The sequence below is a fragment of the Silurus aristotelis genome, assembly GCF_946808225.1.
Source record: "Silurus aristotelis genome assembly, chromosome: 24".
NCBI classification, from domain to species: Eukaryota; Metazoa; Chordata; class Actinopteri; order Siluriformes; family Siluridae; genus Silurus; species Silurus aristotelis.
Window position 1 is genome coordinate 5,511,970 of NC_139597.1, and position 25,546 is coordinate 5,537,515.

The 25,546-nt window shown below is 38.9% G+C and overlaps 1 protein-coding gene across 11 annotated transcripts in view; it reads right to left on the bottom strand.

Moving 5' to 3' along the window:
- Positions 1-25,546, bottom strand: part of mical3b (microtubule associated monooxygenase, calponin and LIM domain containing 3b) — a 37,683-nt gene that overhangs the window by 8,930 nt on the left and 3,207 nt on the right. Inside the window, exons 2-27 of one of the 11 annotated variants that reach the window (XM_083528807.1) lie at positions 24,607-24,899; positions 24,245-24,452; positions 22,319-22,435; positions 19,852-19,953; positions 19,166-19,321; positions 18,151-18,251; positions 17,816-18,073; positions 17,378-17,493; positions 17,160-17,286; positions 15,898-15,976; positions 15,323-15,470; positions 15,034-15,230; positions 14,586-14,692; positions 14,384-14,455; positions 14,121-14,300; positions 11,162-11,266; positions 9,857-10,034; positions 8,272-8,378; positions 6,896-7,173; positions 6,555-6,757; positions 4,843-4,920; positions 2,133-3,488; positions 1,951-2,021; positions 1,156-1,206; positions 1,023-1,055; positions 816-923 (exon numbers count right to left, since the gene is read on the bottom strand). In XM_083528807.1, the coding sequence (XP_083384933.1) occupies positions 816-923; positions 1,023-1,055; positions 1,156-1,206; positions 1,951-2,021; positions 2,133-3,488; positions 4,843-4,920; positions 6,555-6,757; positions 6,896-7,173; positions 8,272-8,378; positions 9,857-10,034; positions 11,162-11,266; positions 14,121-14,300; positions 14,384-14,455; positions 14,586-14,692; positions 15,034-15,230; positions 15,323-15,470; positions 15,898-15,976; positions 17,160-17,286; positions 17,378-17,493; positions 17,816-18,073; positions 18,151-18,251; positions 19,166-19,321; positions 19,852-19,953; positions 22,319-22,435; positions 24,245-24,452; positions 24,607-24,899 (4,829 nt within the window). Of the gene's footprint in view, positions 1-815; positions 1,056-1,155; positions 1,207-1,950; positions 2,022-2,132; positions 3,489-4,842; positions 4,921-6,554; positions 6,758-6,895; positions 7,174-8,271; positions 8,379-9,856; positions 10,035-11,161; positions 11,267-14,120; positions 14,301-14,383; positions 14,456-14,585; positions 14,693-15,033; positions 15,231-15,322; positions 15,471-15,897; positions 15,977-17,159; positions 17,287-17,377; positions 17,494-17,815; positions 18,074-18,150; positions 18,252-19,165; positions 19,322-19,851; positions 19,954-22,318; positions 22,436-24,244; positions 24,453-24,606; positions 24,900-25,546 lie in introns of all 11 variants that reach the window. The other 10 variants (XM_083528806.1, XM_083528803.1, XM_083528809.1 and 7 more) reach the window with 10 other exon arrangements.

Consider the following 25,546-nt stretch of genomic DNA (forward strand, 5'->3'; position numbering starts at 1 on the left):
CAGAGAAAGCGGCCGAGAAAACACCTGCCACGCTGAAGGGGGCGCTAAAGGGGGCGTGGCAGGTGGATTACTGACAGATAAACATGTACTGTATGTATTTTTATAACATGCCTTCATCAAACAAATCGCGGCAACGCTGTTGTGTAAAAAAAACCTTCAAAAACACGTGCATGCACATTCTCATTTATTAACGCACATCATGTACATAAAGAAATTTTAAGCACGTTAATATATTGCCGCCATTTTGATTTTCGTTTATCTCGATCATCGGTTACCTCGATGCTTTTTGGCGACCCCCTTCGACATCGACATAACCGGGTTCCACTGTAATAAATAACATCCAGATATACTACTGTGATCATATTTAAAACTAAATACAAATAAACTTTCTTTCGGCTTCTCCCATTAGGGGTCGCCACAGCGGATCATCCGTATTCATGATCCACATGTTTGATTTGGCACGTTTTTACGCTGGATGTCCTTCCTAACGCAACCCTCCCCATTTATCTGGGCTTGGGACCGGCACTAAGAGTGCACTGGCTTGTGCAACCCTAATGGCTGGGGTGGGTTCCCTGACCGGGGATCGACCCCGGGCCGCAGCGGTGAGAGCGACGCATTCCAACCACTAGACCACTAAACTAAATACAAATAAAATGGAATTTTATCTATTCAGAATGCAAAAAAATAAGTTTGTAGGGTCTACGATGGGGTGTGAAGTAAAAAAAAAAATTAAATTCTGCAAGCTTCTTGGCAGTCTGGCCTAATCGACATATAGTCATATAGAATATAAAAAAAACTCTAAAACACACACAGACCTGTGCACGATGAAGCCTTTTCAGCTCCTCCTGCTTGGCCTGCCTGCGTGCAGCTCTTTGTACTCTGCGGGTCAGCTTGGCGTCGAGCTCATCCTGGGTTCCTGCTTTCTGAAACAGTGTAGAAGATAAGCTTATACTCGAGGGGTCAGGGAACACCACCCTCACCCCTACCATCTCAGTGGAACATGATGATTTTGGGGTCTCCACCTTGTCTAATCCCTGCGACTTCATGCTGCGTTTCTATTGGGTAACAGAATCAAGAAGCAGGCTGAATGCTACTTTGTTGGATAGCGAAAGTTAAAACGTGGGCAGGCTGCGTGAAAGTGAATGTTGGCTCTACCTTAATAGCGTATGCTCTCTTGAATGCCAATGCGTGTGGTACGTAAACAGACTTGGGAGAGAAAGAAAGCGAAAACCTAATTAGTTATAGTGGAAGCAAACAAACTTGCATAGTACTCCCAAAAGGACAGCTCATAGTGCTAGAAGCTAACTAGCAACAATACATATTAAGGGGAAGTATTTGAAAATCTACTCTAAAAAAGTTTAACAGTTTTTAGGGGGGAAAGATATTTTTCTAGAAACTAAACCCTCAGAATGAAAAGAGGTACTTGGAACTTTCCTTGAAAGAAAAACCCCCTTCTATGATTCTATACAAAACCTTTATGATCACTTGAAACAAACTAAAGGTCATTTGAGGATTCTACTTTCCAACACAGGCATTTAAGAGACTACAACTTTACAACACATACACACTTACTACATGAAAAGTCCATGCAGCTTGTTCCTCTAAAAACCTAACATCACCAACACTGACAATGGGCTGAAACAGTTGTATTTTATACCTTATCATGCTCCTCGAATTCATTCTCTTCCTCTTTGATTGTTTCTTTCAGAACATCTGACCTGATGAGGTCAGACACCTCCTGACTCAGCTAAAAAACATGGTCACATGGCAGTTCACCCCTGGTGTAATATTCTCATTCTTTCTATCCTTTGTCACCAGACTGAATGAACTTATGCAAGAGACAAATATAAAGTGCTACAAATGATCTTTATATTGAACAAGTGTCCAGAGAGGATGGAAAAGCAGTGCAAGGGAGTAAAGTCTAGAGAAAGGAAATAGTTTTGTTCCTACCTGAACTCTAAGTGGAGATATGTCTAACATAACACTGCAGCACACGTCTGTTTGTTCAGAGTAGCTCAGGTCTGTTAACAAGAAATGTTGACAAATCTATTATTTACCACTCACTTCTATTCATTTTCAATTCTTTCTCTGATGCCATGCGGAAACTAGAAAGCGGCCCTTTTGGTTTTTACCTGATGTTCTGCGAACGGCAGGAATTCTCTTCCTGTTTTCCTGGCTGACATTGTTCGGTAAAGTCCTGGAACGTCCTTCGGCCTCTTTTCTTTTTTTCTCTTTCTTATACCCTGAGAAAACACTCTTCCACAAGGATTTGTGTTTTCCCATTTCCTGCGGTGTTCCCCCTGAGAGGTTGCTAGTTTTTTGGTTCTTTCTTGGCAAGAACAGTGAGCTCCGCTTCTTTACCTTCTCCTCCTCCTCTAGTGTCTCAATCTCTGGCCTCTCTTGGCAGGCTTTAGGCCCAGCAACTTGTAAGGGGTCTGTTAGTTTCCTCTGTCCCTCCGGTGTAGTCTTGTCCTTCGCAAAGTTTTTGCTTCGCATGCTAGCTACGTGAGCTTCTGTGACACTGGAGTAATGGGACATCGCAGGATGAGGATGCAATTCATCTGCCTCTCCTGCATATAAGACCTCCACCTCTGCGAGAGGTAAACTCCGAGCACTATTTAGGCGAGATTTTAGTCTGTCATGCTCTACAAGCTCTTTTCGAATAGGGACAGTACAGGAACTCAACAACTGTTTCTTGTTTAGAATTGGATCTGAGTGATTTAAATCAAGTTTCTGTCTAGCTACTGGAGGACTCCTAGAAAGAAGTGAAAATCTTAACTCTGGGTCTGAAAATCTTTGGATTCCACTGGTCTTGGAGGGCAAGGAGGCAGTGGTCAAGTCGATTCCCTTTGCTACTTGACCCTCCAAAGTGAGTCCAAGCCTATGGACCAATGAAATACGTTGTACAACCTCTACCCTTTCCACTACCTCTAGGTCATTTCCCTCCTTCATAGACACAATCCTTGCTTCGGGAAAGAGAAAGCTGCCATATTTGGATGTACCTTGGAAATGTGTGTTTTCATTTTGTAGGTCAGCTGTTGAAGGGGTCTGATTACTGTTAGTGTCAGAGCTCTGAGTTAGTGTACCTGAGGTTTGGTTGATTGAGTCACTCTCACAGGAAGTGTGTAAAGGCAAATTGGAATTAGATGTTATGTATGCAGAGGTGTCAAATGGATCTCCAGTGTCTGAGGATTGGGTGTCAGGATCACAGGTCTCAGGCACCACAGATTGCCCCAAACTCTTCCTGATTTCGGCACTCTTTTGCCAAAATTCTTCAATGACCCCAGATCTTTTGGCTGTTGGGTCCTCTGGTGTCACAAGAGGGTTGCATGTGGGTGTATAGGTGTGTGTAGGGTCTACCATCAGTGTGTGTTGGGTTTGCAAATCTAATGAGGTCGGTTGCTCCAGGGGCTCAGAGCTAGTAGATTCAGTCTTTCTGTCTGAAAGAGGTTTTAGCTCTGGGTCATCGATGAGTTCCTGACCAGACTCTGGGAAAAGTAAAAAGTGATTATGTTGAGATTGTGACTAATATCAGGAATCTTTTAATAGAAGAAGCATCAACATGCCACATTGCAATTTGAAAGCAGACTAAAATAAAGCATGGATGTAAACTCAAGCAACAAAGATTTCTTCTGAAGGTCGAAGGTGAAAAACGTTTTAACCTTAAAACTTTAAATGAAACAAAATCATTAAGGGGCAAAAAAGTTTTATTATGATCAGTGGTGGACATTAATGAGGTACATTTCATTCGTTACTGTACTTTTTAAGTAGCTTTTTCACGTATTTGCACTTTACTGAAGTATTAACATTTAGGGAGACTTTTACTTCACTACATTTTAAAGTCAAATATCTTTTTAATCAACTACATTTTGAAAAATCAGTCGTTCCTTTTTTATTTATGAGTGGATGAACTTAACTGGTCAAACAGCAATCCACCAATCAGGGTAAAGGGAGCGCTCTGTTTTAAACTTGCTTTGATTGGCGCTTGGTGGTTTTTACTTATCACCAACATACAGTTCAGCATCAGTTTAAGAGCAAGCAGGACATTTTGAGATGAATAAATGATGGAAGAAACTCCAGACTTTAACTTGTTACATCACCTGTGGCCTTATTTGCACAATGCTTTTTGAAGTAGTTAAAAAGAAGGTTTTGGGCTCATGATCATTTCAATCGATATCAATCAGTGTTTGACTCATTAATATCATTCTACTAATAGATTGGTGTGTTAAGAGACTTTTGACATAAACTAAGCAAAAGCAAAAATAATAATAGAACCTTATAGCCATAATAAATCGTAGTACTTCGGATACTTTTGTACAATTAAATACTTTTGTACTTTTACTCAAGTGAAAGTTTAAAGAAAGCACATTTACTTTCATTGGAGTCATATTTTACCTACTGTATCTCTACTTTACCTCAAGTAAAAGTTTTGTGTACTCCGTATTGATTATGATCAATACAATTTAGAATTTTATTTTTGAGAAATGTTGAAAAATACAAAGGGAATCTGGCCAGTATTAATCAATTCTGTAGATTTTGCTTTCGGCAGTTGGTAATGAAAAAGTCAAGGAAGCCGCAAAATAATCAAAATCATAAACATTGTTCCAGATATGCACAAAATCTCTCAATAGCATATCCCAAAACAATATGTTAAATATTACTAAACAGAAAAAAAAAACTACTGCACTATCGGGCAACTCATACCACAAGATGCAGTGTGGGCACATGACCATGCATAGCATCACCAAATGCTGAGTAATGGGTTTTAAGTAAAATTAGTAATAAAAAAAAAGAACAGAACTGAAAAGGTAGGTGGTCCATCACATTAGGAAACAATGCTACCTTTAATTCCACCTGGTTCCTCTTCCTTTAGCCACACCCCTAAATGCAACTCTTTTTCCCAAGGGCAGTATTCACCCTCTATTTATACACATAACACACACAATTCAATAAGAAACACATACATTACTAAAGAAACACGCAAGAACCATGCAATTTAAAAGTCCCCACATAAAAACTTGTTAAAAGGAATTAGAAATGAGAGAGAGAGACAGTAAATGCATGTAAGTTAAAGCATTATACACATTAATGATACCGCAATGCTGTGTTAATAAACAGCGGCAGTGACAACAATGACAGGTGTAATAGAAACTAAAAGAACATATAGTTCAGCTATTAAGAATCAACAAATATATGTTTCTAGTGTCAGCACTGGAATATCGTGTTACTGGAAAATAGATTCATGATTGAAAAAAAAGCTTAATGGTGACAACAGTAATTCCAGATTGCATTATAGATTCTTCTTCTTCTTTCGGCTGCTCCTATTAGGGGTCGCCACAGGGGATCATCCGTCTCCATACCACCCTGTCCTCTAAATCTGCCTCTTTCTCACCAACTACCTGCATGTCTTCCCTCCCCACATCCAGGAACCTCCTCCTTGGCCTTCCTCTTTTCCTCCTACCTGGTGGCTCCATCCTCAGCATTCATCTACCAATATAATTCATGTCCCTCCTCTGCACATGTCCAAACCATCTCAATCTCGCCTCCCTCACCTTGTCACCAAAACATCCAACATGCGCTGTCCCTCTAATAAACTCATTTCTAATCTTGTCCATCGTCGTCACTCCCAACGAAAACCTCAACATCTTCAGCTCTGCTACCTCCAGCTCCACCTCCTGTCTTTTACTCAATGCCACTGTCTCTAATCCATACAACATCGCAGGTCTCACCACAGTCCTATAAACTTTTCCTTTCATTTATGCAGATACCCTACTATCACAAAACACTCCTGTCACTCTTCTACACCCACCCCACCCTGTCTGCACTCTTTTCTTTACTTCTCTAACACACTCTCCATTACTTTGCACTGTTGACCCCAGGTACCTGAACTCCTCCACCTTCTCCACCTCTTCTCCCTGCAACCGCACCACTCCACTGCTCTCCCTCTCGTTTACACACATGTACTCTGTCTTACTCCTACTGACTTTCATTCCCCTTCCCTCCAGCGCATATCTCCATCTCTCCAAGCTCTTCTCAACCTGCTCCCTTCTCTCACCACAAATCACAATATCATCTGCAAACATCATAATCCAGGGAGACTCCCGTCTGACCTCGTCTGTCAACCTCTATATATTGCGTTATAGATTGTTTTCCTATGATAACATGCCACTAAGTGTTGTATTCCTTATTTACTTACTTGAAAAGGTTACAGTTTATGGTAATGCTTATGATGCTTATGATGCATTATAAGTGGTGTTCATATAACATTATATTTCTTCTGATTATGCTATGATTGTCTGATGAATTGTGACTTGGGTTTTTTAAAGGAAAGGAGTTACTGTTATAACTAATAATCTAAAACTATTACATATAATGTATTATATTAACAATTAGTCATGCATAATGTAAAATAATACATACAAATAATTACAACAACGGGTATATGGCCCTGCCTATAACATGTTAGGGAGGTTTTTAATGGTTCTTAGGTCCTACATTGAAAGCACTGTTTCAAATTTCTCAGAAATTCAACAAAAAGGTGCAAAACCTCCTACCATCACTTGACTCCCCTTCGTCCTCTTCTCCTTCTGAAACGCATTCTTGTTCTTCAGCCTCCTTCTCATGCTTTCCTTTCTCTTCTTCCTTATTTTGCTCTGTTTCACTATCTAACTCCTTCTCTCCATCTGCCCAGGCCTGTGGCTCCACCCCCCTCCTCCACAGCTCCTCCCCTTCTTCCTCCAGCTCTGATTCTGAACTACTGCCAGGAGAAAAAAAAAGGAGGGAGAGAACATTGCAACATTACAAACGCTTGGGAAATGTTAACAAGGCCATGTTCGTGGGTGTAAATGTATGCAAGACAGCTGGAATGTGTTTCGAGTGTGGGTGTGTGTAATACCTGGACTGCTCTTCACTCCCTTTCTCTTGCAGGCTCAAGCTGAGGTTGTGCTGAGCTAGCGTCTCCTCAGGCACTTCCAGCAGAGGGCTGTCCTCCTCCTGTAAACACGGCCTGCAGTTTTCCAGTGCGATGCGCTCTGGGGTCCCACACAGCCGCTTAGCAAGCCCACTCAGAACGTCAGGAGGAGTGGTGGAGGAGACGATTTCAGGGGGAGGGACTACTTCTGCTGATCCAGAGCAGGAAAGTGACAGAGGAGTGGTAGGGGGAGCAGAAGATGCCTGTACAGAGGGACAGAATGTGTGAGACACTAAAAAAACCACACACAGATGACCATAAATAGAGAATTTGTTGTGGTACGATGCAGCATGCAGTCCAGCCAGGGCATAGGGATTATAACAACAGGATATGAACTGTGTATTTTCTAATTCATTTTGGAAGAATTTTTTACTTTCAAAAAAAGACAGACAGATAGATAGTTAGTTAGTAGATGTGGACTTCAGACTTTTATTTAACAGTTTGAAAAATAGCTTTAATCTGCTGTACTGGATAGAAGGATGTATGGATGTATGGATGTATGGATAGATAGATAGATAGATAGATAGATAGATAGATAGATAGATAGATAGATAGATAGATAGATAGATAGATAGATAGATAGATAGATAGATAGATAGATAGATAGATAGATAGATAGATAGATAGATAGATAGATAGATCGATAGATCGATAGATTTTTATTATTATTATTTTGACAATAAATTATGTACCCTACACACACCTATACACCCACATGCAACCCTCTTGTGACACCAGAAGACCCAACAGCCAAAAGATCTGGGGTCATTGAAGAATTTTGGCAAATTCTTGCCAAAATCAGGAAGAGTTTGGGGCAATCTGTGGTGCCCGAGACCTGTGATCCTGACACCCAATCCTTCATTATGTATTTGTCAATAAAAAGCCAGTTTATACTGCATTACACATGCTTATCTAACTCCACAATGTCCTGACATCACTCATACTGCAAAAACCCAACAAAGACAGAAGCTAATAGGAAGGAAAAGATCTTAGCACCAGCTCAAGCATCTCATGAGACTCTATAAAAGATTGCATGAATTATAAACTTTGCATCAATGAAGTGAATCAAAGAAACCAGTGTGCCTTATTTCAGTTCTTCTTTAAATTTCATTTGTTCTCCTTACCCTGGGAATCACCTGGTTTAATCACCTGGTTTAATCAGGCGTCTTTAAGAAATCATGCATTTAGAAAAGACTGTAGATAATAAAAATAAATAAATAAATAAATAAGACAAATGAACCAATGTACTCTGTTACCAAATGCCACATCCTTCAGGACTGGTGTGAGAGACCTGCGAGTACCTGCAGTACCTGTGTAGAGTGAGGAGCCACCGTGACCGGAGCTGGTCTCTTCCTCGGAGCCATTCCTGCCTGCCTGTATCCGTAGTGCTGCTTGCAATAAAACTTCCCTGCACGGACACGAAAAAGATTTAAAGCAAGAAATTAAAGATTGAAGAACAGATAAAAGAAACTTGGATTTATATTGGGTTTGTATTGCCAAAACCGCCTCTTTTTTTTTAATGATTCGAGTCATGTGACCGAGAAGAATCCATTGAATTGGAGGAAGAGTTGTGTGATGTTTTGAGTTCGCATTTTCAAAAAAGAAATCAAACTAAACTTTTCGCCAAAGGCTGTGCAGCTGCTAATATGTGAATATGGGAGAGTGTTTGTGTGTGTGTGTGTATGTGTGTGTGTGTGTGTGCGTGCGTGCGTGTGTATAGCTTGTGGCCAACAATACACCCCCTGTGCTCTTGAACACATCAGACCTTATGACTGCTGAACAGAAACAACGGCACAATTTGTATGAAAGGGACAATGCTGCCCTCCTCTCTCTATTTTTCAGGGACCAGCTTGGATATACTGCCATAGTGTAAAGTGTGATCAGGAAACTGAGGTTCAGAAACATTCATTAGTCTCCGTAATGAGATTATCAAAAATCAAGGTAACACTATGCATCAGAGCAGTAATGGAGGAAGGATAGAAATGGGAGCAAAACACAGACACATGGCAATATACACAAAAAGCACATGTAATGAGTGCACAGCTCGTCACACTCTGAAAAGTGCCACATGCTGTGAAAGACAATCTAAATCTTCAAAAGTCTCCAAAATGGTGTAGTGCATGAGAAGTTTCTCATCATTGGGTCCGGCAGTGTGTCCTCAAAGCTACAGAATCAGGACAAACAGACTGAACACCATCTCTCACTGGTGAATCATGTAGGCTACAACACTTTGCTAACAGTGATATGATTAAGCAAATTTAATGACCGTGATTTCAGTGATCTTGCTCCTGGATGGTTCAAACAATGTGACTGGACTTGCAATACACTCCGCTGTTAATATGTGTAAAAAACACACTTTTATACTGTACTGTATTATATATGGACATTTTTCATACAGTGTGCCATCACACCACTTTAATGAGCACATGTCTCTATCCATGTGTCTCGCTGCGGTTATTTGATGAACTGTCTGTATGTAAAAAGTGCGATCGCATGAATTAAGACCGTTTATAGTTCTCTCAGACTTTTACATTCAGTGCTGCATGTACTGTGTATTTGCCTTTCCAAAAGCCTCCAAAGAATCCCATCTTTTGGGAATTTACCCTATAATTACTGTATTATGTTTGTTATTCAGGCACAAAAGGGTCCTTTTACTGCTCTCCAACCGGTGAATAAGTCAGTCAAGACATTGTGGAGAAAAAACTATATAATCTTCACTCTCAACCCTTATCTTTTTAATCCAATCATAACAACAGAGTTAAATTTATAACTGTGTCTTTAACCTTTATTCATTCATCTTTAGTAAACACTATATCTCAGGCTATACTGGAAACACTAGGTGCCACTTCACGGCGATTAAACATCGTCATGGTTTATCAAACACACCTTGAACCTCGTCATAGCCGTAGTTGGAGAGGCGTAGTGTAGAGCTGCAGTGGGTGCACTGGAAACAGCTCCTGTGGAAGAACTTGCCCTCAGCACTCAGTCTCTCCATCACGTAGACACGCCGGGAGCAGAAGTAACACACATCACTGCCGCCGACAGTCACTGGGAAATCTCTCCTCTGAGAACCGTGCATGTCAGAGAGCAAAGAGAAGTTACCACAGTGTTAATACAAACTATAAGGATGCATTGTTTTTGCAGTTTTACAATGTTTTCACGCAGTAAAATGTTTAATCAAAGGTAAAAATAAAAGATTAGGAGCATGATGAGATGCAGAGGCAGTTTATCTACATATTATGTATTCGGCACAGACTCTCACAAAAGACAGTTTCAGTAAAAAAAAAAAACAAAAAAAAACAAAGGCATTTGATTTAGCAGTAAAGAAATCAATCTTATGACTTGTTTTGTTTGTAAGTTTACCTCATCTATTCTGTTTTAGTACCAACGTTTTTTTTTTTCAACATACATCGATTTTGCAGCATCTTTACAACATCTCACTGTTTAAACTGTTGTGTTCGTTTATTTTAACATGCATAATTAGGGGCCTAATGATTTTTTAAAATGCGTCTGAAATAAAAAGTGGGAAAGTTAGAAACAAAGACTCAAAATACGTATGTTTAAATGAATGCTGATATATATTATATAAAAATATATGTAAATATTAAATAAATAATAATAATAATAATAATAATAATAATAATAATAATAATAATAAAAATAAATAAATAAATAAATAAATAAATAAAAAAGTAGATTATTTTGCAAAAAAATTAGATTTTCAGAAAGGAAGTTACACAATTATAAAACAGAGAATATTGTGTTCTTCTCTTTCTTCATCATCTTCTTCTTCTTATAAATTTTGCCTATATCATAATAATAAAGGGCTGTCTACACACATTCAGATAAAGGGTATGCAAACTTTTGCACAAAGCAGCCTCTTTGTCTCTTTGTTTATCTACATAAACACACACACACACACACACACACACACACACACACACACACACACACACACACACACACACACACACACACACACACACACAAACGGAGGATCTGATAATCAATCTGAGTAATTTTGGTTACTGTTTCAGGCACATGCATTAGTATAGAAACATTAGATACACGTTAGCTACACATTAGATACACGTTAGATACACGTTAAATACACATTAGATATACACGTTAGATACACGTTAGATACATGTTCGATAAACAGTGAAGCCAGCTCTACAGGTAAGAGCTTACCAGCTCCTTTTTGTCATGAAGATGTTTGGATTGATGATTCTGCAACTGATTGGCTATCTGCTCAGCCAGTGAGCTCACTCCCCCTGTATACATCTTAATGTACTTCTACCGGTGACACATACACACACACACACACACACACACACACACACACACACGCACACAGAAGGAAAATTGAGATGAAAATGAAACATGGTTAATGATTAAAAGGACATACAATGGAAATGAGTCTTTATTGTTTACACAGCAATGTGTAGCTTTGGAGCATTTCTATATGCTTTAATGAGGATGGATACACTTACATCCCTGTACTGAGAAAATACATCATATGGTTTAAAAGTCCCTAATAAGGAAGATCTAGGCAAAGTTTTTAGATTGTCATTAAACAAATCCATATCACTAGCTGTATAATTCACCATTTCAAAGATTCCTAAAACATCACAATGTGTTGTTTCCACTAAATTTACTGTAAAGTCAATGAAATCAGAAAGTAAAGAAATCTATCTATCTATCTATCTATCTATCTATCTATCTATCTATCTATCTATCTATCTATCTATCTATCTATCTATCTATCTATCTATCTATCTATCTATCACTGTTACACTATAACAGTTGTGGTACTGAATGTCTGTTATGTTTTTGAATGTTTTTGTTCTTTTCTCAGTACATGGAAAAAGAATAATAGCCGAAGTCAATCACACGTATGATACCGATATGAAGAACAGCGATAAGGTCAGAAAACACTGTTTTTTTAAATGTTTTTTTATGATATGATGGTCCTACAGTGTACAAGAGTAACTGATACAATCACTTGCTTTGTTCGAGATTTCAGTTAAACACAGGAATCACATGTCCTCTGACCTGGGGTTACTAAAAAATACACATAGGCTATAAATAATCTAAAACACTTCGGGCTGCCACACACACACTTTTATCACACACTTTCACACTGTCTGGAAAAAACAGGTCAGTAATAACTGTCAGCAGTATTTACACACACACACACACACACACACACACACACACACACACACACACACACACACACACACACACACACACACACACACAGGAACACATAGTTCTGTTTTTTTAAAAATCTGATTTACACTGAAACTGATAAAAAAAAAAACCCAATGGAATACACCACGCAAACACGTTCTAGGTTCCTACTCTACAACCAACTGTTCTAGTCTTTGGTATGGAATATGATATGAAAGTCTAGAAACGAACACACTACACTACAGCCACGATGTCTTCACCTGTTCACTCCTGCTGGAGTGCAATTTGATCATCTCTTTATAGCGGAAACTCATCAGTTCCTGCTGCTGCGTGCGCTTTTTCTACACATTCACAGACACCATAAAGAAAGACAACGTCATCCTGGAAAGACCCCAATGCAGAGGTACGGCCTGAACAAGTATACCGGGAGCAAACTTTGGAGTATTTTACTGAATACTTTCGAAAAAAAAAAAAAAGAAAAAAAAAAAAAAAGAAAAAAAAAAATTTCGCCTTTATTGACTTGTGATATAATGCAGTAGATTGGGAATCTGATTATTTTATAATGTAATGCGGTAAATCGGTCCTAGCGTTCTTGCTATTTAGTTTGACCATTGGCTTACTAAATCAGACGTTTAAAAATTTTGTCTGAAACTTGTTTAAATTAATACAAAGCAGGAATGTAAGTATAAAAGTCAACATGTTCAAAATGAAGGTCAAAGCTACTAGTGTTATTCTCTGACTGGAAATTAAGTGATGCCATGGTACAACAAATGTATAAGGTCTAATTACTTTTAAATCTTTATCATTTTATGCAAAAACATGGTTCTTTTGTCAGGCAACACCACTGCCCCAATAATAAAAATTCCAAAAGAAAAACATTTCCTAATTTCACACCACTGGCTGGCACTAGTTATGGTCTAGCTACTGTAGGTTCCATGATCTTGGAGCTAGAGAGAAAACTTTACTCCACTACTTCACTTTTCCGGACTAATTTCTTCCAGGAACAGAATTGAGGAGCTCTGGTTTAAGAGTTTGGTTCAGTGTGTACCTGTCTCCATACAGGAACCGAAGCTGGAGCCACAGGCTCAGCTGGAGGTGCTGCAGATGTGATTTGCTCCAGATTGGGCAAGGAGCCACACTGACACCAAACAAACAAAAATACAACAATAAGAGCTGCATCACTGACTAAAACAATAAAGTGTGTGAGAGACCCAGAGGAAATCATTTTCATCTCCTGTCATACCCAGCAGATCCCCGAATCCAGTTTATCAACCATCTATTTATGTGGAATGCTGACATCAATATTGCCAGCAGAATAATAATGTGTCTATACGAATTTTTAAGCAAGTTGTACCCAAATCATTGTTAGGAACAGCAAACTTTGTGAAAGCACACAGTTTCCCTGTGTTTTTTTTTTTATCGTACCTCCGGGTTCATGCAGAAAACACAATTTCGACCTGTTACCAGTCAATATTTCTTTCACACTTATATTAGATATCTTATAGCAAATTTTTTTTTCCAGTTAAAAAACAATAAAGTCATGTGATAACAGGCTTTTGCAGTAACAAATGAAAAAAACAGAGCTCTCTGAATGAAAGTTCATGTAGTGACATGGTTATAACCAATAGGGATGTACAATTAGAATGGACAAATCGTGATCCCAAAAATCAGTTTGTCTCGTCTTGTATATTTGTCTTTGTTCATGTTTTACCCACATTCTCATAGAGTTCTGTCTGCTTGGTCTGCTTGCCACCTGCCATAACAATGAATTCAACTGTTGTGCTTCAGGAAATAATCCACATACTCATCAAGTCTCAAAGGATTAAGTAAGCTAAATATATGATAAACACCAGTATATTAAACATACAAGGCAAAAACAGACAGAAAGGAAAACACACATACATGCACAAAAGTATGCAATTCATGCCTAAGCCATATGCCACACACCACACACCTGTCTCCGTATCGCATTGGTTGAAGGCTGTGCTGCGTTTTCCTCGAACTTGGCCAGCAGCCGGGACGCCATTGATTTGACAAGGCTTTGATTGCCACCAGCAACCGCCACTGTGCTTGAATCAGATCCAGGGCTCACTGCTGGGACCTGTTCCTCATTCTGATCTGGTAAAACCTCCTCCTGTTGGACGAAAAGATTAAACGATTCCACCAAAGCAACAACCAGAACAACATAATAAAACCATGAAATAAATAAGGACTCACGTCTTCGGACTGTTCAGCTTGACTTGTCCTTCTTCTCTTTCCAACTCCATCAGCAGCTGTCTCTTTCTTTTCCTGATAGGTACATGTGTGTTAAATTAGATCTTTGCTTAGTAGTTTAGGTAGAGTGTGTGTGTGTGTGTGTGTGTGTGTGTGTGTGTGTGTGTGTGTGTGTGTGTGTGTGTGTGTGTGTGTGTGTGTAAACCTTGGGGTTACGTTTGCGAGACAGACTCTGTCCAAGCCTGTTGAGTAAAGACAGTGGAGACTTGGTGCTACACATCAAAGCTGCTCGTTCTTCCTCACTTAGATCCTCTGAACGGACAGGGTATATAGTTTATAGATATAAAAACACAATTTTAGTTTCATTCATACAATTGACTGAAAATTCACAAAGCTTCGATTTCCTTGACCGAAACTGTTTACAACCCTGTTAGACCCTAAGATGGTTAATATATTGAAGTTGAACTCAAAGCATGTTATATGTTATGTTATATATAAATGTTTGTATATATAAATGTATATGTATATACTGTATGTAAGTTATGAAGATGCCAGTATTTATGGTGTTGGATTCTTCCTTTTCGACTTTCAATAAGGAAGCATACAATATGTTTTATTCCTTTAGCAGGTGATAGAATTTGGATTCTCCTCACCAGTGGCTGGCGCTGTGTCTTTGAGCAGATCATGAAGCTGGCTGAGGTACATCACCATGCAGAGCAAATCGCTCTCCTCCAGGACACTCATCTCCTGACCCGTCATGATGGGTGAGATCCCCAACTCGCGCTCTGCTACGGCCATTGCTAACTGGTTGTTCAGCACGGCTTCGCTCTCATCCAGAGAATCGAAATCGCTACAAAAGCAAAAATCCGGAATTTCCACATAATTCACATAATTATGGAAGAGTTTGACGATGTATGAAGCTGTGAATAAGGACCAGCTCACATTAGGTCAGGTCTGTATCTGTGTAAAAGAGCGCAGAGTGCTAGTCCACTTCTCCACGAGGTGGTGAGGTCAGTCACACACACACTCCTGTAGGCCTGTGTTTGCTCCTGGCACCAGCTCTGGAGTTCACTGGAACGAGCTGTGGAGTCTGTGTGTTAAAGTTAAATAAAGCCAATGAATAATAATAACTAGCAAAACAGATTCATAATCTGAATTAGTATAATAAATTGAGTGTGGATTGAAGGCAACATTTGCAAAGATCTCTGACTTGCTTCCATAACTGTTCAACAAGATCAACAAGAACCACAATATTGCAACCCTGCACACTTATTCAGGAAAAATTATCATTGGAGTAGAAGATCTTGAGTGGCCTAATATTACACCCTTGTGGGTGAATGAGCACAAATCTCCATAAGCACACTCCAAATTCTAGCGAAACATCTCTCCAGATAAGTGAAGGTAATTATAACAGCAAATATGGACTAAATGTCGAATAGGACGTTCAAAAACACATACAAATCTTATGATCAGATGTCCACAAATGTATGTCAATATGTATCAAGGTCATTACTCACCTTTATGTGTACGTTTTGATGGAGGTCCCATGACGACACCCAAAATTGGCCCTTCATCTGTATCCATGAGGTGGCATACCTAAGCAATGACATTTACATCATCATCATATGAACAACATCAAAGGCAAGCAGTTCATAATGTACACAAATCAGCAGTATGAATTATACAGTGGCTTCTCCTCGTCCTCAGATTTTTCCTCACGTACGTGCAAGTAAAATATATACATCCTGTCTAATGTACATCTCATCTTTCTGTCCACTTTATCCCCAGACATCATGGAGAGAAAATGGTATAAAGATATAACAGAATCAATCAATACTGTTTGAATTAAATGTCCATTTTAATCCCTTCCTTATAAAGAAATATTATTTTAGCTATTAATAACATAATGAAATAGAAAACCATGGAATTTGATAAGCATTAATGAAGCAGGAAATAACGGATAGTCAACAGTCAGCTTGAACTATATTTACAATACTGTATAGTGTGTGTGCGAACTAAACACACAATTGTGAGTACTTTTGCACTTATGTATACTTGCACACATTGTATACATCTGCATGTGTGTCCTGAGCCTGTCAAAAGTTTATAAGCACCTATTCTTTTATGGTTTTTGAGAGACACATGCATGTTACTTGTGTTTATATGCAACAACTTAGGTAACAGTGTAAAGATTTACTTTGACCAAAACAAATATATAAATGTACAGATGTTCTTGCTTGTGATCCAGTTTATCCCAGAGCAGTTTAACAGGATTTAGGTGGGGTGACAGGGCAGACCATTCCATAATATATAACACTCCAGACGACTGTTTGCTCTCTAAATAACACTTACAGAGTTTGGATGTACACTTCAGGTCATTGTCTTGTTGTATGGTGAAGTCCAATTAGCTGCAGTCCAGACGGAATTATATGGCATTGAATTACGGAATGGTAGCCATGTTGGTTTAGTTTTCCTTTCATCCAGAATTAGTCTCCAACCATCAATGCTCCAAAACAACCCAAACCATTAAGCTTTCACCTCATGTTTGACTGTGGGTGTGAGACAGTCTGCTAACATCATCTCTCCTGTTCCCTGTCTTACATAAGTTTTACTGTTAGAACCAAAAATCTCAACTTTGGACTCATCTGTCCACAAAACTTTCTTCCAGTCATTTACTGTCTAATCCTTGTGTGTTTTTACCTTTTACCTAGTGTGTGTGTGTGTGTGTGTGTGTGTGTGTGTGTGTGTGTGTGTGTGTGTGTGTGCATGTAAGACCTACCTGAGATGCGTTAATAACCTGTGTATTGAGGTTTGGGTAGCGTGTTCCAGGGTCCAGGCTGTACTGACCATGGTTCTTACTGACATTCTCCGGCGTGGTCTGAGGAAGCAGTCGATACACACTCTCCCTAACAAAGGGAATGAAAAAGTCATTGTTTATTACGAGTACAGATAGACAGATACACTGATAAAGCAATAATACTGACTGAAAACTCAAACCTCTCAGCCAGGATGTCTAAAGGGTCCTGTTTCAGTCCCCAATTCCGAACCATCCATGCTGTATCCATCGCAGCCAGGAAGCCACGGGCAATGCCTGTCCCCATCGGCCAGAACGGCTACACACAATATACACATACAGTATATGATTAGAAATTATACACAACAAGCAATAAGAGGTTGAAACTATTAATCATATTAAAATGTGTTCCTTTGACAAAACCCAGCAAAACAGCCATTAATTAATTTATGATTGTGTATATTATTGTAACAGTAATTAATTTATGATTGTGTATATTATTGTAACCCATAACCCATAAATATTGAACAGTTGTTTGGCAGCTGCCCATATAATGGGGTGTAAAATGTAAATATGTAATATAGTGCACAGTGATGGAGACAAAACCATAACTGAGGTGAGAAAGTGTCTGTTCCTCTCACTTCCAGCAGACTGTCTCCAACCAGCGCCACCAGCAGTCGATGTCCCCTGCGCTGCCGCACGAGGGCTGCGTTTTCCGTCGCGTACATGCACGTGAAGTCAAACATAGCCACATCCGGCTGCCCGTAATGGTTCATGGCAAAGTCTAGAGTCGGCAGCTGATGATTAGTGGAGAAGTCTGCTGCCTCTCGTGCATACACCAGCAGGGCATTCTGGTCTACGTTGTCCCTGGACAGCAAAACCTCTGTGTCTGCATGATCCTGAAGGAAAATAAATAGCAGGGGTGTAGTCACTCATGAGTGCACTCCTACACACAAACCATTAAATGAGAACTCACTTGCAGTATGACTCCTTTCTCGAGCAGACTCTGTTTCTTAGCCGTCATGACAAAGTAATGAGTGTCATCCTTATAGTAGACGATGTTCTCCAGGTCGATGCCTGTAACAGAAATTAATTACTGATAACCAACCATTATAAAACACAGAAAAATGGATAAAAAGTGTTTAAAGTGTATGCATTTATGCTACAATTAAAATGCTAGTTTTTGGAAAAGCCCTCTGTTGTAGGGTTCTACGTAGCAATTGCATGTCTTCCTTCAAAAAGGACCAATCAAAAAATGGTTACTTACTCCATTACAAGTTCAAAGTCACCAGTTCCAATTTAACTTAAAGCCTTAGAGTATCAGATTTGAACAGTACTTGAGTATTTGACTCATATTGAATGTAGGATTAAAGATGCACTAGTCCTCAACACCAAGACACATGTTAGTGAAAAGTCAGAAATAGTTGATTTGTGAGGTTTTATTTCCTAACATACAGATCAAATTGTACACCTTAACATTGCATTAACCATCAACACAAAAGCCTCTTCAACATGCCAGAATGAAACAAAGATCAAACAAGTCTGTCAAAAAAGAAAATACTTTCAAAAAAGTATCTTCAATTAACAAAATAAATGACAGTATCATGTCACAAATTAGTAGAACCTTTAGTATTCAATAGACAAATAAAATGGTGATGCGATATTAAAATATTAATGAAATAATATAGCAGAGTAAAAGTACACAGAAATGTAGCTGAGTAGAAAAAAGTTGCTTTTATCGTTAAAACAAAAAATTAAGCACAGTAACAAAGTTCTTAGTATTAGTGTTAGGGATTCTTGGCTTCTTAAAAAAGATAGATAGATAGACAGACAGACAGACAGACAGACAGACAGATAGATAGATAGATAGATAGATAGATAGATAGATAGATAGATAGATAGATAGATAGATAGATAGATAGACAGACAGACAGACAGACAGACAGACAGACAGACAGACAGACAGACAGACAGACAGACAGATTCGATACCGGTGTCATTGCGCAGCTCCTGGAAGAACCTCTGGTTGAAAATAAAAGCCACGCCGCTGATCTCCTCCACCTTGGCCTCTGCTGTGGTGTTACGGTTGATGAAATTTGCAGTAATGGCTATCGCCAGTTTTCCCCGGAACTCCTTCCTACGAAATCCTGATAGACAAACAGCAAGATTGAGCTTTCCTTTCATCAATTAACCTTGAGGCAGCACTAAATACTAAACAGCCCCGTATGAATAAGGACAAACATGAATAGGAAGCGGTATCCCATGCTTAAGAGAATAAAAAGAAAAGAATGCAGAAATGAGGAACTGTGATTTCAGGCTTAGATTGTGAAATACAGCCGAATGCGCATGCAATGCGTTTTGTCATACAATCAGAGATTTGTCAATTTGCCCCAGACTAAACAGACTGAAAGCCATATGACGTTTGGTGGACACCAAAGTGGAAATAAGCTCTTGTACCTGTCCAACATGACCACAAACAATTCTGTATCCATGCAATGTGATTTTTTTCTTTAGAAATATTAAGACTGAATACAGGATCATTGACATTATGATCTGCAAGTATTGGATTCTGGCCAATGACTATGGCTATAAGTATACAATATTGAACTGTATAGTTTTAGACAATGTTTATTTGTTCATTTATCAACCTGTACAAATGATGAATGCATGTTATTACCCGGTAATGTGTTCCTCCTGCCATCTGCCCCAACAACTACATCAAACTGCAGCTCATTTACTTCATGTGCAGGGGGATGAACCTTAGCACTCCAGCCAACACCTGCCCAGAACACAAGAGTGTGTCAGGTAGAGCTAAAGCTTATTAGCTCTTTCATCAGTCGTAAAAAAAAAAATAATAAAAAAATAATAATAAAATATATATATATCACCATAGAGATCCTAAGCATGCACAGGTTTCTTTCTCAGGGGAATCTTTAAGTTTTTTTTTAAGTTGACTTCACCAGGGCTTTGTTTAAAAGGCCAGACCTGTTAAATGTTCGCACTTTTTTTTAAGAGGAAGGGTTAAAAGTAGTCACTTTCATGCTGTTCTGGCATTTTATTGAGTGTGCTGGAGCTAAATGAAGACTAGGCAGACTCTAATCTAAGAAAAGTCACACTGACAAAAGTAAGTCATACAGTGAGTCAGCGACGTCAATCTGATCACATTTGTGTAATAATTACGCAGTTGTAGCCTTTACTTCCCTTTCTGCTGTCACTGGTATTGCAATTTTGTGCAGTTAGTGCACATGTTCTGAGAAAAATATTCCATCAAAGCATCATCGCTGTACTACACGTATATGTAACCAATAATACCATAAATTGACAGCATTACTTTTACTTTTTACTTAAAATATTCACAAAATGATCACCTCCTGAAGCAATCAAACAACATAAAGAACACTGTAATGAAGCTTGTGCTTCTTGATGTAGTATGTTTTCTTAGCAAAAAGTTCTTTAGTCTCATACTGTTTGTTTACATAAACTTTGTAGCTATTGTAGATCTAACTTCTATGCCACTGACTCATGTGACTCATATGACACTAAGTGTACGGACTAAGGCTGAGGTAAGTGTGTGCAATGAAAGACAAAGGAAAAGACACTGTGTGCAGTTTTAATTGCTTTGAGTATGGTTAAGTAAGCAGACATGCTGCATTGCACCATGTAAGAGGAAGCCATGTTGCATTGCACCATATTGTTACTGTATGCAAGTGGAATTGCCAATATTATTATTTTATAATAATTAACAGACAGACAGACAGACAGACAGACAGACAGACAGACAGACAGACAGACAGACAGACAGATAGATAGATAGATAGATAGATAGATAGATAGATAGATAGATAGATAGATAGATAGATAGATAGATAGATAGATAGATAGATAGATAGATAGATAGATAGAACATTATTGTCATTGCATAGTGCAGCATCTATAGCAGCATCTCACAGATTAGCATCTACCAAATATTAATGCAGATAATAGCTTTAGGAAACCGACAAGTGCAGATGAATATGTCTAATATTTTTACAGAAAATAAATATGGGTAGTAAAAAAATGTTGATAGAAGACTAAAAGACAATGGCATTGAGTAAAAGACTGGAAGTGGAGCTGGCAGTAGCAGAGCTGAAGATGTTGAGGTTTTCGTTGGGAGTGACGACGATGGACAGGATTAGAAATGAGTTTATTAGAGGGACACCACATGTAGGACGTTTTGGAGACAAGGTGAGGGAGGCGAGATTGAGATGGTTTGGGCAGAGGAGGGACTTGGGGTATATCGGTAGGAGAATGCTGAGGATGGAACCGCCAGGAAGGAGGTAAAGAGGAAGACCAAGGAGGAGGTTTATGGATGTGGTGAGGGAAGACATGCAGGTAGTTGGGTTGAAAGAGGCAGATGTAGAGGACAGGGGGGTATGGAGATGGATGATCCGCTGTGGCGGCCCCTAATGGGAGAAGCCGAAAGAAGAAGAAGAAGAAGACATGCTGTTGCTAAAGGAATATATATGTATGTATGATCTATAGATGAAAACACAAATTTTAAGAAAATAAAGAATTTAGATGTAGATCTAGATGTGTATAACGCACAATATATGTGGAAAAAATATGATATATAAATATTACTATTTATGCACTATGACATTCACCATTTACATGCACACTGTATGTACTGTTCAATAGTACAAACATTATATATATATATATATATATATATTAGTTTTAAACAAGAGTCATGTCTTGAGAGGTTTGTCAGTAAACAATTAGTGATCCAGCAATGTTCTAGTAGTGTAGTGTAGAGTTCAGCAGGTCATAGTGTCTGTGATTTAACATCAGTAACAGTGGCCAGGTAATAGCCAAATGTCACATAAAGCAGCTGTGCAAAGAACAAAGCCACTTTTTAAGCCAAACCTCTCCAGACATGACTCTTGTTTAAAACTAGCAACTCTAACTTGTTTTCTAGCTATGTGTGTAGACAGTAATACAACAATTTGAAGCTGGTTTCCAGCTCCATCGGCCAATACACTAAGATGTTTGACCAAGATGACTTATATGTTTGCTCTCCATTATCAATACAATTTACCTCTAGAGTGGAAATTAGTCCAAAACTTGTAGTTTGATATGATCTGGGATTATAGACGTGATCTTACTTTGGTGTTCTTGGTTCTCCGGAGGCTCCCTGAGACTCTTAAACTCCACATACACGTGAACCTCGACACCCAGAAGTAGAGCAACTTTCAGCAGTATGAGCTGCAGCTGACGAATACCTTCACACACAAAAATTCAACCGTGATCAGTCTTATGCAGAGGAACCAAGGCAAAAGCACAGTATGTACTTCATTTTTTCAGTTCTTTTGGACTTTTACTCGACATTTTGTCTCACTATGTTGAGAAACATTCACTCACTCAACTATTTAACAATGACGTTTCGAATTAGGCTTGATTGATTACTCTATACCCGAGGTGTGGATTACACTCTACCCAAACTTATTCCTAGAAAGATTATAAATTTAAACCTAATTCAGTGGCAGGAACCAAAATTAAATGTTGCCCTATGCCAAATTATATTATATAAAAATTAGTTACCAATGAAAACATTAATATTTTCCAATTTATAGTACAAAACAGTTTAGTGCCTATAAGCAATATAAGCTATAAGCAATACAGACACATGCTTGTAATATCTGTGACCTCTAAAAAGAGACATAAAAATGGTTGTTATTTTTCAAATTAAGCTGCAGATGATTTACTGAAACGTCAGGATATTACAAAGGCAAGAGTCAGTTAGTTTGTTTCATAATTTACACATGTTATCAGACTGACCCCCTTCTCTTATATGGCAAGGGTGACCCATTCGACCTACTGTAGTTTTGGGCATTTTTGCTCTAAACTCTACATCATTTTTAAATCTAAAAAGAGATTTCCATTAGCAACCAACTCCACACTGTGCCCTGTGATCGACAAGCTTTTTTCCTAAATGAATAAAAGTTTGTTAAGCCTTATTCTAGATTTGATTTGACAGTACAAGATTAGCAGATCATTTTTACTTCATTTAAGAATCAATTTCTAAAAAGAAACTTGATTATCTGTGAAAATAATATAAGCCAGAAATGTAAACTGTAACTATATCTACAAACAGAGTCTTATATTTAACATCAGTTATATAACAAGCTCATCGTGAGAAATATAAGACAATGTTTCCTTTTATTCAAGTTATCCTCCTTTTACGTCATGATTTTTTTGCAGGATCTTTTTCGGTTGGATCGAGTATCTGATATTCAAGAATTCTTTCAAGAGTCTAAAAAAGCACATGACCTGTAACATCTACTGCCACAAAAATCGATCTCTTCTTAGATATATTGTTTGCATTTATATATTCAGTTTATATTGAAGAAACAGTTACCGCATTGGATAGATATTAATACTAATTCCAAGCTTCTGAGACAGATAGTTTTCTATGGCTGCACTTTATGGACAAACGTTTGTGGACACCTGATCATAAGATTCGTATGTGCTTTTTGAGCATTCCATCCAACAATTAGTCCATTTTGTTTATTTATTTATGTATTTCGTTAATAACTCCTGCTCTTCTAGAGAGATGTTCCACTTGATTTTGTGGAGATTTGTGCGTCATTCAGCTACATGGGTGTTAGTAAAGTCAGGTACTGATGAAGGTGAGGTGAGGAGGACTGTAGTCAGTGTTCCAGTTCATCTCAAAGGTGTTAAATAGGGTTGAGGTCAGAGCTTAATTGCAGGAGATCTTCCACTCCAAACCATGTAAACCATATGTTAATGGAGCTTTGTGCACAGGGGCATTGTCATGTTGGAACAGGTTTTCGTCTCCAAGTACAATTGAAGAAAAATTTAATACTACCGCATCTTATACGTGTGTGCCTCCAACTTTGTGGTAACAGTTTGGGGAAGAACCACATATGGCTTGGAAAGTCAGGTGTCCCAATACTTTTGTCCATATAGTGTATGTAAATGTTGAAACAGATATAACATAATTATATAGCAGTATGGTTTAGAACACACACAAGGAGCAACAATGAAACAACAACGTTGGCTTCACTCACTAATGTGATCTATCGCTCCTGCACAGAACTTTCCATAGAACTTCTTGGCTCCGAGGCCACGTAGATCCTGGATGGTAAAAGGCCACAGGTGGAGGACGTTATTCCGGGAGAAAGTGTCTCTCTTTTCCACCAGAACCACTCTCGCCCCTAGAAAACTCAGCTCGATAGCTGTGCGTAGACCACAGGGTCCTGCCCCTATTATCAAACACTGACAATCATTGAAACACACACACACACACACACACACACACACACACACACACACACACACACACAATGTTAGCATTTTGTGTTTTTTTCTCTCTCTCTCTGTGTGTGTGTGTGTGTGTGTGTGTGTGTGTGTGTGTTGTTGTTTTTTTTACTGTAGTGTTATAACAAGCTTGTCCGTTCTGGTACTCTTTCTGACTGGCTCGTTTGTCCAACTTGGCCCACAGAGCTTTGGCCCTCCAGTAGTGCAGTCTGGACCTCAGGGTCTTGTAGAATTGTGGATTTTCTCCTGGTTGCAGGTGAAGCTCAGTGCAGAGCTCCTGAAACGCCCGCAGGGTCTCCCTGCATGTGGACGCCTGCACAAAACTGTCAAAGAGGGCATCGGGGTGGCACCCCTCCCCCAAAACCTGCCCATCACCCATCTCATCCCAACGTGATCCCAACACACCTGAGGGAGGGAGAGAAAAAGACAAGACAGGAAGGTGGGGATTGTTAGTGAGGAAGAAATAGACAGGTGCAGATGAGTTGATTGTGGGCAAGTCCCAGCCACACCAAGCTGCCACCCCTGGGCCCCTGCAAAAGGCCCTTAACACCAAAACTGCTCAGTTGTATAAATGAGTTGAATGTAAGTCGCTCTGGATAAGGGCGTCTCAAATGCAATAAATGTACAGGTTGGACACAGAGGCACAAAAAAGCCTTGTGCATTAGGGATGTGCATTTAAAGAATGATGCGATTCGCATCTTGATGCATAGCCAATGATACGATACATTAAAGATACACATGAAGCAGCTACTGATTCGATGCAATACAATTCACCCCCATTACGATGCAGTGCAGTCCGAATTCGATTTGATTCAACACAATGCAATAAGATCCAATGGAAAAAATATGATTCTATGCAATTAAATATGGTACAGATAGTTCACTTTTATTTCTTCAGTTCAGGCAGACAGCAATTTATAAATGTATTTAAGTGCATTCTGACTTCTAATGCATTTCACTTTCACAAACAGGCTTTTGTAGTGCAAATGAAATGAAGGTTAAATAAAACCAGACGTACAAAAGAGAGCTCAGGAGTTGAAGTGCTGGGTTAC